This window comes from Stegostoma tigrinum, chromosome 9 (assembly GCF_030684315.1).
Source record: "Stegostoma tigrinum isolate sSteTig4 chromosome 9, sSteTig4.hap1, whole genome shotgun sequence".
In the NCBI taxonomy this organism is placed as follows: Eukaryota; Metazoa; Chordata; class Chondrichthyes; order Orectolobiformes; family Stegostomatidae; genus Stegostoma; species Stegostoma tigrinum.
This window is the reverse complement of record NC_081362.1, coordinates 31,947,766-31,962,213: the sequence shown is the minus strand read 5'-3', so window position 1 is coordinate 31,962,213 and position 14,448 is coordinate 31,947,766. Positions and strand designations below refer to the sequence as shown.

General features: G+C 42.4%; 1 protein-coding gene across 2 annotated transcripts in view; it reads right to left on the bottom strand.

The window, feature by feature from the left end:
* The window catches only part of tulp4a (TUB like protein 4a), a 599,754-nt gene that overhangs the window by 292,161 nt on the left and 293,145 nt on the right, over nt 1-14,448 (bottom strand). For both annotated transcript variants that reach the window (XM_048535765.2, XM_059648470.1), the window contains one exon: nt 12,173-12,307. In XM_048535765.2, coding sequence (XP_048391722.1) covers nt 12,173-12,307 — 135 coding nt within the window. The remainder of the gene's footprint in view (nt 1-12,172; nt 12,308-14,448) is intronic.

Genomic DNA, 14,448 nt, shown 5'->3' with positions numbered 1-14,448 from the left:
TATTAGCTTGCTCTCTCTCCATGGGTGCTGTGATCTCCAGCATTTGTTGTTTTCAGTTCAAGAAACGAATACTTGACTTAAAGACTGGCAGGATAGAATAGATTTTGTTTCATACAGAACTGATAGCAGTACTGGGAAAAGTGAGAGCTGTACCATTAGCCGGTCAACACTTGAATGGTGCTGGGGCCAGGGCTGCATTTGGGGAATAGAGAGGGTTTTAAAATAAACAGTGGAACAGTATATTTCGGACTGTACAGTTAAGTCAAAGAGTACAAAAATGGCAAGAAAGGAAGGTATAATACATAGGAATTAATAGGATACATGCATTCCACCAAATTAGAAAAATTTAAAGAGGAGAACACACATCCGTAGTTCATCAAAAAAAGTTAAAGACAGTATCAAACTTTAATGAAAAACAAACAATTGCGCAAAGGTGAGTTGCACAGCCAAAGCAAGATAGAACATTATATTAAAAAAAACTAGTAAAAGACTATTAGGTGTAAAAAACTGGAAAACAAGAAAAAATTAGAAATATAAAAATAAATAGTAAAATGTTTCTAGCTATTGAGAAACAGCATACAGCATTGAGAAACTGCGTACAGTTCTGGTCACATTACCAAAAGGATGTGGATGCTGTGGTGAGGGTGCAGAGGAGGTTCATCAGGATGTTGCCTGGTATGGAGGGCACTAGCTATCAAGAGAGGTTGAGTAGATTAGGATTATTTACATTAGAAAGACAGAGGTTGAGGGGGGACCTGATTGAGGTCCACAATATCATGTGAGGTATAGACAGGATGGGTAGCAAGAAGCTTTTCCCAGACAGGGGGACTCAAATACTCGGGGTCATGGTTTCAAGGTGAGAGGGGAAAGGTTTAAGGGAGATATGCATGGAAAATTCTCTACGCAGAGAGTGGTGGGTGGCTGGAACATGTTGCCAGTGGAGGTGGTAGTGGCAGGCACTGTAGCGTCATTTAAGATGTATCTAGAAAGATACATGAATGGGCAGGGAGCAGAGGGATATAGATCCTTGGAAAATAGGTGACAGATTTAGATAGAGGATCTGGGTTAGCGGAGACTTGGAGGGCCTAAGGGCCTGTTCCTGCGCTGTAATTTTCTTTGCTCTTTGTTCTTTATATGGTGCAAATGCAGTAGGTACATAAAAATATTGGATAGTACATTAAAAAGTACCAACCAAAAAGGTAATAAGAGATAAGTGGGGTTAAATAAGCAGCCAGTGGTGTTCCACAAGGGTCAGTGTTAGGACAAAAATTTTCACTTTATACATTAATGATCAAGATGGAGGAACTGAGAGTATTCTGCTTAAGTTTGCAGATGATACAAAGATAGGCAGAGGGACAGGTAGTAATGAGGATGCGGGGAGGTGGCAGAAGGATTTCAACAGGTTAGGAGAGTGGGCGAAGAACTGACAAATGGAGTACGATGTGGAAAAGCGTGAGGTAAGAAGAACAGAAGTATGGGCTATTTTCTCAATGGGGAGAAAATTCAGAAATCTGAAGTTCAAAGAGACCTGGGAGTTCTAGCCCAGGATTCTCTCAAGGTAAACCTGCAGGTTGAGTCAGTCAATAGTAGGAAGGCAAATGCCACTTTGGCATTCATTTTGAGAGGACTTGAATATAAAACCACGGATGTACTTCTGAGGCTCTATAAGGCTCTGGTCATGCCACGTGTGGAGTATTGTGTGCAGTTTTGGGCCCCATATCTCAGGAAAGATGTGTCTACCCTGGAGCAGATTCAGAGGATGTTCACGAGAATGGTCCCAGGAAAGAAAAGCTTAACATATGAGGGAGGCGAAGAACTCCGGGTCTACACTTGGTGGAGTTTAGAAGGATGAGGCGGATCTAATTGAAATTTACAGAATACTGAATGACCTGGACAAAGTGGATTTTGGGAAGATGTTTCAATTGGTAGGAGAGACTTGTACCAAAAGGCACAGCCTTAGAGTCAAGGGAAGGCCATTCAGAATGGAGATAAGGATAAACTTCTTCAGAGAGAGAGTGGTGAATCTATGGAAGTCACTGCCACAGAAGGCTGTGAAGGCAGGTCAGTGACTCTAATTAAGATGGAGATAGATCAGTTCTAGAATGTCAAGGGAATCAAGGGTTATGAGGAGAAAGCAGGAGAACAGGGTTGAGAAACTCGTCAGCCACGATTGAATGGTGGAGCAGACTCAATGGGCTGAATGGCCTAATTTCTGCTCCTTAGACTTATGGTCTTTTAAACAAATTAGAACAGCTTGAGAAATTCTAGCCAGAGATATAAATCAGACAATAAATTACGTTAAATATTGAAAAGGGGAAAGTTAACAAAGTGATCACTTGTCCTAACTAAAATTTATCTGAGGAATGATTAAGTATTTCGCATCCATCTTTACTGCAGGTAACACCCCAGAATCAGGAAATGGAAGGATTGGTGATCTCAGGAACGTCACAATCATCATAGAATTGGTACTGAGCAATCTGTTTGAGCTGTAAGCTGAAAAATAACTGGGTCCTGTTAGATTTCACCTAACAATCTTAAAAAATGTGATTAGAGATGTTTAATACATTGGTTTTAACTTTCCAAAATTCCCTATATCAGTAAAGGTGCCATTAGAATGGAAGGTAGTAAATGATGATAAAGACAGAAGACAGATAAAACAGCATATAATATGCCAAATTTTTGGAAAGAAACTGCAACCATGTTTGCAATCATAGAAACGATCAGCTCAAATAAAAGAAATGGGAGGTGGACTGTGTAGTGATCGTAATGAGATCAGCCAGGTGAACCTCAGAATATTAGCTCCCTGATTGGGGCTGTAAATAGATCATAGAATCCTTACAGTATGGAAACAGGCCCTACGGCCCAACAAGACCACACCAACCCTCACTGCATCCCACCCAGACCCTTGCCCCCATAACACACCTAATCTAAATACCCCTGTACACTAGGGGCAATTCAGCACGGCCAATCCACCTAACCTGCACATGTTTGGACTGTGGAAAGCATCTTAAGCACCTGGAGGAAACCCACACAGACATAGAGAGAATATGCAAACTCCACACAGACAGTCACCTAATGGTGGAATTGAACACAGGTCCCTGGTGCTGTGAGGCAGCTGTGCTAACCACTGAGCCACCATGTCTGATCCAATCAGGGAGCCCTATCTAACAGACATCAACAGGCAAAGGTAGACTATATGAACAGTTCATTTTTTTTTGGGATAGTTTCTTAGAACAGCATATTCTGGAGCTGAACTGAGAGCAGTCTATTCTAATACAGTTAAATAATTATATCAAAATGAAAAAGGTAGCAGCAACAATAATACGATTGAATTTTACATTCAGTTTGAGGGCATTTGTGCATCTGACACTTGTGTTGGATATAAATGAGAGCAAGAGAACTCGTATAGTGAACTGGCAAATAAAGAGAGAAAAGAGAGAAACATTGGCATGTAAGGAGATAATTCATAAATATACAGAACTGATATATTCCAAAAAGTAAGAAAAATCTACCCACGTACCATGACACCAAGATATTATCATATTTAAAAATAGCATAGAGTGCAAATACAGTGGGCAGGTCAGAATATTGAACAGGATGAACCAAAAGTTAATAAGCAACAAATTTGAGCATGAGACAAAGCTAGCCAGAAATATAAAAACAGACAGTGAATTACAATAAATATTGAAAACAGGTTCTGCTCACTCTGAGAGGTGGCCCCGAGGAAGTTGGATCAATGTCAAGATCTTGCCACACGTAAATAAAGGGTGACTTGGTGATGGGACACTGGCCTCTGTGGAGTTACTTCAGTGGCGACGGAGAAAAGCACACCCTGAACAAATTTGCTCACAACAGTCATCTTTGAGTTGGCGTAAGCATTTCTAGCATCATGCCTTTATTTGAAAAGCTTGACTTGTTTGATCCTGCAGAAGACCGGGCCCAGTATGTGGAAATAATGCACTATTTTTTCCAGACAAACGGCATTGAGACAGATGGAAAACAGTAAGTAATTCTCTTGACAGCTTGCGGTCTGCAGCTTTTTCAGTATTAGGAGCCTAATTTTCCCTGAGGCACCAAATACGAAAACCTTTGAAGAGATGACACATTTAGGAATATTACGACCCCAAGCTTCCTTTAATTCTGATTTACCCTGCAATTCAAGAACCAGGGAAATCCATATCAGGATTTTTGACTAGGTTAAGATGATTAGCAGAGGCACGTGACTTTGCTTTAACCCTTAATGAGATGCTGAGAGACCGTTTGGTATGTGAGGTTAATGATCTAACCAAGTAAAATCGCCTGCTTGCTGAAGCCCAACTGGACTTCAAACAGGCAATAGAGCTGGCTTTATTATTGAAAAGAGGTTCTGCTTACTCTGAATGCTGGCCCTGAGGAAGCTGGATCAGTGTCAAGATCACTCCGCATATTAATAAAGGGTGACTTGGTGATGGGATACTGGAAAATGCAGCAAGTAGAGCATTTAAGTTGCAGGGTATTCCAATGGAAGTAGGTACCCTCATCAGTTCAACTGAGCTTGGGGAACACCAAGTGAGTGAAGGCAATTGTATAGCCTCACTCAGGAGATATCCTGAACACAGGAATTCTAGGTCAGCCCACAGCAAATCACCTAATCAAAGCCAAGCCTCAGTCAAACAGTCAAAATTTTCTTCAGGATCAGAGCCATTGTGGTTATGGTTGTGGTTGCTGCCCGTATGTAGACTCAAAAGAGCAAGAGTTCCACTAATCTAAATTGAATAAGAGAACTCATAGGCCTGTATCCAGGAGAGTGTGCATCCTGGGAAGTCCTACATCTGGTTTGGAACACTTATATTTCTTAGCAACATCGAAATCAGAACCAATAAAAATAAATGTCCAGTTAAATGTTCACTTGCTTCTAATGTGTTCTGGGCCACCCATATTGACATGATGGTCAAGAAGGCATAACAGTACCTTTTCTTCTTCAGGATGTTAAGTAAATTGAGCATGTCTGTAAGGATTCTCTCCAATTTTTACAGATAAACCATAGAAAGCATTCTAATTGGATGCATCATGGTTTGTTTCAGCAATTTCTCTGCCCAGGGCCATTAAGAAACTACAGAAAGTTGTGACCACAGCCCAGTCCATATGCAAGCCAACCTTCCATCCATTGACTCCATCTACATCTCTTGGAAAGGCAGCCATCATCAAAGACCCCTCCCATCCAAGTTATAATCTCTTCCACATTTTTCCGTCAAGCAGAAGATATGAAAGTTTTTAAACACCCGTACTAACAGGTTCAAGAACAGCTTCTTTCTCGCTATTATTAGACTTCTCAAATTTCAAATCTAATGCTGAGTGAGTGATAATGGGAACTGCAGATGCTGGAGAATCCAAGATAACAAAGTGTGAAGCTGGATGAACACAGCAGGCCAAGCAGCATCTCAGGAGCACAAAAGCTGACGTTTCGGGCCTAGACCCTTCATCAGAGGGAGATCATCTAATGTTGATCTTGCTTTTCATTCATAGAATCCCTACAGTGTGGAAACAGGTCCTTCGACCCAACAAGTCCACACCAACCCTCAGAGCATCCCTGAATACAATGGCAATTTAGCATGGCCAATCCACCCAGCCTGCACACCTTTGATCTGTGGGAAGAAACTGCAGCACCCAGAGGAAACCCACACAGGCACAGGGAGAAGGTGCAAACTCCACACATACAGTCACTTGAGGGTGGAATCAAACCCGGGTCCCTGGCACTGTGAGGCAGCAGTGCTAAACACTGAGTCACCGTGCCGCTTTTGTGTACCTTCTTTGCAGTTGCATCTTTATATACCTCATTCAGTTCGATCACCTTCTGATCACTGTATATTATGATCTACCTGCACTGCATGCAAAACAAAACTTTTCATTATACTTAGGTACATGTGACAACAATAATAAATCAAATCCAATTAAATCTAAATCAAACCAAATCAAATCAAATTGCCTGTACACGAGCTTAAGGTCATTCCTTGGGCTGCTGAACTATTATTACAAGTTCTGTACAACCCGGCCTATATCCTGGCATCTTTGCATCAACTCGCAAAAAGTGATCACGTAGACAAGTCATGGCTCTCAGGAAAGTGAAGAAACAGCTACTGTATTCTAAGGTGGCTTACTATGATCCCAAGCAAGATCTGGTATTGACATGTAAATCTCTCTGTACAGCATCAGGGTAGTAGCTCATAGGTGGCACAATGGAGAGGAACACCCTACTGCATATGCATCCAGGACTTTGGCTGATGCAAAGCATAAATACACCTAGATAGAGAAGCAAGGTTTGGCAGTCATATTTGGAGTCAGGATGTTCCATCAATACCTTTACAGACATAAATTTCTAATAATAATGGACCACAAACCCCTGCCAGGTCTACTTAAGGAGGACGAGGTAGTGCCACTCATAACTTCAGGCGGAGTTCAATGGTGGGGTCTAATACTAAGTGCATAGAATTACAAGTTGGAACGCCATCCTGCAGGTCAAGTAGCAAATGTGGACGCATTCGTGAGCCACCTTCTCTTGGCAGATATAAAGTGGTGCTAGCACCACTGGAAGAGTCTATAATGGTTTTAAATTTTCTGGCCAATGAAGGAGGAAGAATGAGTTGAGGAGTTAGACTGAGTTGAGGTGGAAAGGAAGGAGGGAGAGAGGAAAAGGAGGAGAGAGCAGGAAGAGGTTGAAGAATCATCGGGGAGACATAAATTGCAAAATAGTAGGCAATGTTAAGAATAAGGATGGCATTATGTCTCTCTGTGCAGTTTAAGCATCACTTGTGGCCAACACTTCACCTGCTTGGGTCTGGCTGGATGCCTGGTCTCCAGCAGTCCCCGGAATGGTCAGCTTCTTCCAGCACCTTCTGCATTAAAGTCAATGACAGGTTTCGATTGTGTCCCAAATCTAATCTAGATAAAAATGCTCACCAAAGTGAATATATCTGTACTGTGGAAGTTCAAATGAATGCCTTACATATTTAAAGGGATCATAGGCATCTTCCTCAGATGTCACTTTTGTGAGGGGCTCAGGTTGGAGCTGTTGCACTACATAGGTCCTTAGGTTTGCTGGCATCTTTAGAAGAGAAAAGAAAAAGAAATAGTTCATGAAATTTCAAAATAGCTTCTGCTGACCAATGTGCTTGCCAGCCTCAAACAGCACAGTGTAATGCTGCTTACTGGGTTGGTGGCCTACTGGCTCATTTGTGTTTCCTTGTCACTACAGGAACAATTCCCATCTTCTACAGCCAACTAAATGGCGTTTACTCAAAAGGGATAAAGATCCTTATATCCAGCAGCCAACATCCCCTGTCAGTCTTTCCCTTCTCACAATAGCTGTATGCCAATTTCTCCTGCAAAAAGATTAACAGAAGGAATGAGTACGATGGTATAGGAGCACTTTGTGTGCATTCTGACTAAATGAGGTGGTGGCCACCCTCTGAGTAGGAAACACTAGAAAAAGAGTTTTAATAGTTTGAGAGAATGAAGTGGCTGCAAGCCTGAATGCACATCATGCATGTGATGCTGAAGTTTGTAGGCTAAGAGATTTTGTGAGATGCCTGTGCAGTAAAGGAGCTAGGCTGAGTGATCCCCCTGCCGGTGTGTGAAATAGCAGAGAGATGCTGCCCGTATCCTTAAGGAGTGCAGGAGGTAATTCATTTTCCTGCAGCATTCCTTTCCATCCCTTTGGTGTGAGCCACTGTCACTTTGCGATCTCAGCCCAGGCCAGAAAGATCTAGTGACATGCCTCCAAGCAAGGTCACCCAAGATAAGAATGGGCCTTCTTTCGGTGGCCCCAACCAGCAGTTTTACAGAGCAGCATCAGTAAACTTGGGAGTGAGCTTTGACTTCTTGGGAGGTATTTCTGGGTTTCTGGGAGCAATCACAATTGGCTGAGCTAAGCTCCTGGCTTGCAGCTTCTCAAGTGGAATCCAGCTAGCCTTTTAATACAGTACCTGAATCTATGAGGCTGGAAGTCCCTGCTAGTGATACACTAAGTAAGCTGCACAACATCTTGCTTGCGATATTGAAGAACAATATCTCTACCCCAGGCATTGGTAGATTTAATGCCAGTACCATGCTTTAATTCAAAACGGAAAATCTACACCGCTATATCTAAATCACGATAATATCATGATAGCAATTTTCTAAATATTATTGACTGTGACTCATACCTGAAAAGGAATAATTACCTGAACACCAAAATTCGTCATCTTGATTATTTAGCTCACAACAATGCAGTCAAACATTTCTGGAGACAATACTCAACTATCGATTTTGCTGAAATAAAGGCTTAAAACTGGGGCAGGAATAGTAGGAACTGCCGATACTGAAGAATCTGAGACAACAAGGTGTACAGCAGGATGAACAAGCAGCATCAGATGAGCAGGAAAGCTGACGCTTCGAATCTAGACCCTTCTTCAGAAATGGGGGGGGGGGGAAGGGGATTCTGAAATAAATAGGGAGAAGAAGGGGGAGGCGGATAGAAGAGGGGTAAAGGAGAAGATAGGGCGAGGGGAGACAGACAAGTCAAGGAGGCGGGGTTGGAGCCAGGAAAGGTGAGTGTAGGTGGGGAGCTAGGGAGGGGATAGGTCGGTCCAGAGGAGGACGGACAGATCAAGGAGGCGGAATGAGGCTAGTAGGTAGGAGATGGGGGTGAGGCCAGAGGTGGGAGGAATGAATAGGTGGAAGAAAGGACAGACAAGTTAGGGACACGAGGATAAGCTGGGCTGGTAACGGGATGTGGCCAGTGGAGGGGAGATTTTGAAGCTTGTGAAGTCCACATTGATACCCTTGGGCTGCAGGGTTCCCAAGTAAAATTTGAGATGCTGTTCCTGCAACCTTTGGGCGGCATCGTTTCGGCACTGCAGGAGACCCAGGATGGACATGACGTCTATTGAGTGGGAGGGGGAGTTAAAATGGTTCATGACTGGGAGGCGCAATTGTTTGGTGAGAACCGAGCTTAGGTGTTCCGCAAAGCGGTCCCCAAACCTCCACTTGGCTTCCCCGATGTAGAGGAGGCCACATCTGGAACAGCGGATACAGTATACCACATTAGCAGATGTGCAGATGAACATCTGTTTGATGTGGAAGGTCTTCTTAGGGCCTGGGATGAGGGTGATTTCAGAATCCCCTTCCCCCCACCACTTCTGAAGAAAGGACTTAAAACTGGGGATTGCCTTTCCACAAATATCCATTACAAGCCCACAGTCTCCCAGTTACCTTGACATACGTCCTCACACTCTGCTTCCTGCAAGGACTCCATTCTACCCTCCTAGTTTCTTCATCTTGGTCACATCTGTTCTGATGATGCCAACTTCCACAGGGAGAGTCTCAGTCAAGTCCACCCTCTTCCTCACTGAGGATTCCCTGACTCCATGTTTGACACATTTCCCTCTACCCTCTCTTCCACAACAATGAAAGGATCTCTTGCCCTCACTTTCCACCATACCAGCACCCTGCATCCCAATGGATCATAAGCCACCACCTCCAGTGGGATATTACCTGCCCTCCCTTCACAGGTCATACAATCCCTACAGTGTGGGAGCAGGCCCTTCGGCCTAACAAGTCCACACTGACCCTCAGGCATCCACCCATACCCAACCCCCTATAACCCACTTAATCTACACATCCCCAAACACTATGGCAATTTAGCATTGCCAATCCACCTAGCCTGCAAATCTTTGGACTGTAGGAGGAAACTGGAGCACCTGGAGGAAACCCGTGCAGATACGGGGAGAATGTGCAAACCCCACACTGAGAAGTTGCCTGATGGTGGAATCAAACCTAGGCTCCTGGCGCTGTGAGGCAGCAGTGCTAACCACTGAGCCACTGTGCCGCCTCTCTTGTCAGCATTCCACAGGGACCATTTCCCTCCAGGACACTTGTCCACTCCAGCGCCATTCCCAGCATTATCTCATACCCTCAACGCATCTTCCATGCAATCACAGAATGTACATCACTTGCCCATTCATGTTCTCTCTTCTCACTATCCAAATTTCCAGGGATGCTTTCCAAGTGAAGCAATGCACTTCCTTCAATTTAATCTAGGACATTCACTGCTCTGAACTTCCAGTTACCTCCTGCTTCAACCCATCACTGTGTTTCCATGTCAACATTTCTGTCACAGACCTGCTGCAGTGCCCCAGCAAAGCTCAACACAAGCTGGAGGAAGATCAGCTCATTTTCCCTGTTGGTATCTTACAGCCCTCAGTACTAATACTGAATTCAACAATTTCAGAGCCTTAATACCTGCCACCATGTTTCCCTCACAACCCCAAGTCCTGTTATATTATGTTATTCTCCCGACAGAGCAAACCCATTTTCAGCTATTCACACTTCCTGTAAACACCCTTTCAGTATTTATGTCTTATCATCAGCAATTCTTTTGTCTGTTTCCCTTTTCTCCCTTCTCTCTTTCTGGGAAACATCTCCAGCCATTAAACTCACACCATTCCCCCACAAGCCCCCTTAAACTCCAAACCCAAATCATCAGCATGAATTGTACCATGTCCCAGCTGCCAATTCTGACAAATGGTCACTGAACTCGAAACAGTTGGCAGTTTTTCTCTCCAGAGCTGCTGCCAAAGCTGTTGAGTTTCTCCAGTACCTCGCATAACTACTTTCAGCTTTTAAGCCAAAAACAAGGAGGAGAATGCAAATGCCCTTTAACTATGTCAAAGGGTCACAGGAAAGTTCGGACAATGGACCACCAAAACATTTTGCAAAAATAGGATGACTCTACTGTGGGCCAGCCAGTTGCAACATATCAACACCACACCTGCGGTTTTGCTCAACTGAGACACACAGAAACATGGATTAGGATCCAGAACTTGCAGCAGTATCTAGAACAGGAATTCCTCTCTTTTTGGAAGTGGTGCCCAACTCTGCAAAATGTGATAAGCCCCAAGAAAAAAAATGACTGTCAGTCAAAATGTTGTCAATAACTGCAATATTTTTTATGAATAACTACATCCAAGAAACCAGCTTAACTACATTGGCCATAAATTAAAACCTTACACCTCAGAGACAAAGCACTCTAAACAAATTGTAATATCTTCCTTTGCATGAGACATTGCTTTCTTAATGCTGTACATATGGACCTATGTTAATGCACCAAGACCATATACTTGACATTGTGTTTTTCTTATTTTTTTCAGGTTTAACAGCTAATAAATGTGTTCTTTCCTTAACTGAAGCAAATCTTGTTGATTTGTTCCTTGTTGTTCACAGCAAACACAGTTAAACTTTATTAACTGGAGAGAGCCTCATGCAAAAATTAATCAAAAAGGTTGACTGCAGGAGAGCCAGTTCACCCTTTCTCATGTTTCTCTTTATTCTTATATAGGTTTTGGGTAGCACTGGCAAAGCTGGTATTGTTGTCCATTCCCGGTTTCCCCTGATTAATTGGCTTTCTTTATAGAATCCTTATAGTGTAGATTAAGGCTGTTTGGCCCAACATGTCCACACCAACCCTCAGAGCATCCCATCCAGACCCATTCCCCATAATCCACACATCTCTGAACACTATGGGCAATTCAGCATGGCCAATCCAGCAAGACTGCACATTTTTGGACTGTGGGAGAAAACCAGCCCAGCTGGAGGAAACTCACGCAGACATGGGGAGAACATGCAAACTCCACTAGACAGTCACCTGACGGTGAAACTGAAGTCGGGTCCCTGGCACTGTGAGGCAGCAGTGCTAACCACTGAGTCACCGTGCCGCCTAAGCAATTTCAGATTGCTGTGGAGTCATATAAAGGCCAGACAGGGAAAGATTGGCTTATCTAAAGGTATGGATAGTAGTGAACCAAAAGGGACTTTATTACATGGATACCGTTAGTTTCAGATTTTTAGTGAAATTTGAATTCAATATCTGCCATGGTGGGATTCCAACCAATGTTCCAGAACATCAGCTCGATTACTAGTCCAGTGATGTTACCATTACATCATCAACTCCAGCATGTAAAAACACACATATGGACTTGAAAGTCATAAAAAAAGAGTAATATCACACAAATGCAAGTTTTGAAACTTTTTGTTTGGAAGAGGAAAGAGTGCTATGTAATCTTCATTACAAAGGAATTAAACAAAATTTTTGACAGGTTATTCCGCACTTGAAAATGAAAGAAATCTTCAATATCTTTTAATGAACTGCATTTCTCACCTTTTAAACCTGAGTGGATCACTGTGGGTGATAAATCATCATAGCTGTTCATCATGCTAATATCCCCAGATGTGAAGCTAACGGTCAGCAGTGGCTTGCAATTCTGAAGTGGTATGGGGTATATTGTTGGGCCATCTGTAATAAAAGTACATAACCATAACTTACATTTTAAAGGCCTAATTTTTTATAATGTTAACTTCTGTCTGCAACCACTCAAAATGGCACAGTCCATTTAAAATTAGTTGACTTTAACTGATTTAAACAGAAATCAGAATTCAAAATAAATATTTAGCTTAAAATTAATGCAAATGTAGCTGCATAAAATTATTTTTAATAATTTTGCTCATTCACTTTTGAGCAAATACTATGCAAAGTGTCAAATACTCTTGACTGAAACTGGAAAAATATGTTAATGGGTAAACAACATATCAATGGAAAATGTTCAAAACCAATGTCTGGTACAGCATTAGTTAGTAAACTAAATAAAAATGAGTACAAGCATGCAAAAATGAATGATTCTGGAAATGGAAACTGTTCAGCGAAGCATAAGGAAGAGGTATAAAATGGGAGCATAAAAGCCTTGAGTGAGATCTCAAAATCAAAACAAAAAAATCATCAGGAATAAGAAAAAAACCAAGACGTTTCTATTGAAAACTCAGTAATATTGTAAATAAAAAAAGGAAATGAAGGACAGAGATAGTGGGAACTGCAGATGCTGGAGAATCCAAGATAACAAACAGTGAAGCTGGATGAACACAGCAGGCGAAGCAGCATTGCAGGAGCACAAAAGCTGATGTTTCGAGCCTAGACCCTTCATCGGGCATGAAGGACATGCTGCTTACTTTGCATCAATATATACAGCGTAAGAAAAGATCAGGCATGCCTAAGGAAAGTAGTACTGAATCAAGGAACTTCTAAACTTCCCTCCATTCAAGAAGCATTACTTAAGGTTGGAAAATTGAACATCTCTTTAATATTTCAGGAAGGAAAAGGCAAAGAAGTCAAGGAATTATAGATCAGATAGTTTAATGCCTGATTTCAGAAATTACCAGCATCTATAATCAGGATGACAAATATCTAGAAAACAGCAGATTTAAGGTTGTCAAAATGGATTTGTAAAGGTCAATCGTTTCTGATGAATCTAATTGAAATTTTTGAAAAGGTGAATAATGGCGACTAGATAAATTATTAATTTTGAAACTAACATTGATAACACTTTTTGACGAAGGAATAAGAAGAAAGGGTGGCAAGGGTGGAAGCTAGATCATAAATAGGCCAAAATCTGACTGTATGGCTAAACTAATTCAAAAGGACTAAACAGTATTTTTTTCCAGTCCCAAGGATTCAAGTTATGAGTTATGATTTTAGAATTTTTTCTAGAATTCTAACACTCCCCAGTTCCTCGATCCATTCCCATGGGTATTTGTCTCCTCAGTTGACTGTAGGACAACCCATGCCAGGTTCATAATTTTTCCCTGATCAACAAGTTCAGGATGAACATCAAAGCTACTCCCAAATGCTAACTGTAAGCTATTCAATGAGTTGAAGCTCCTTTCTTTAAAGGAAATTGTACACGTATGAAAACATGTGCACATGTAAACCAGGATCAAGATTAGGCCATTCAGCCCTTCTAGCCTACAAAGATATTCCATGTGATTATGGCTGATCCTCTACTTCAATGTTTCCGCTCCATACCGCTTAACGTATTTATCATATAAAAACATATCTCTCTCTTTCTTGATTGTACTTGGGAAATACGGCGGCTCAGTGGTTAGCTCTGCTGCCTCACAGTGCCAGGATCCCAGGTTCGATTCCACCCTCAGGCGACTGCCTGTGTGGAGTTTGCACATTCTTCCGGTATCTGTATGGTTTTCCTCTGGGTGTGCTGGTTTCCTCCCACAATCCAAAGATGCACAAGCTAGGTGGATTGGCCATGCTAAATTGCCCCAGTGTTCAGGGATGTGTAGATTTAGGTGGACTATCAGGTAATGGGTCTGGGTAGGATGCTCTGTGGGTCAGTGTGGACTTGTTGGCCTGTTCCCACGCATACACACACACACACACACACACACACACACACACACACACACACACACACACACACACACATTCAGACACAAACACACACACGCACACAAAAAATACACACAATCAGAAACACACACACATGCACACACACAGACACACAGACACACACACATTCCCACGCTGTAGGGATATAACATTAGCTGGAGCCCAAGCATTGATCCTTGTGGTACACCATTGGTCACTGCCAG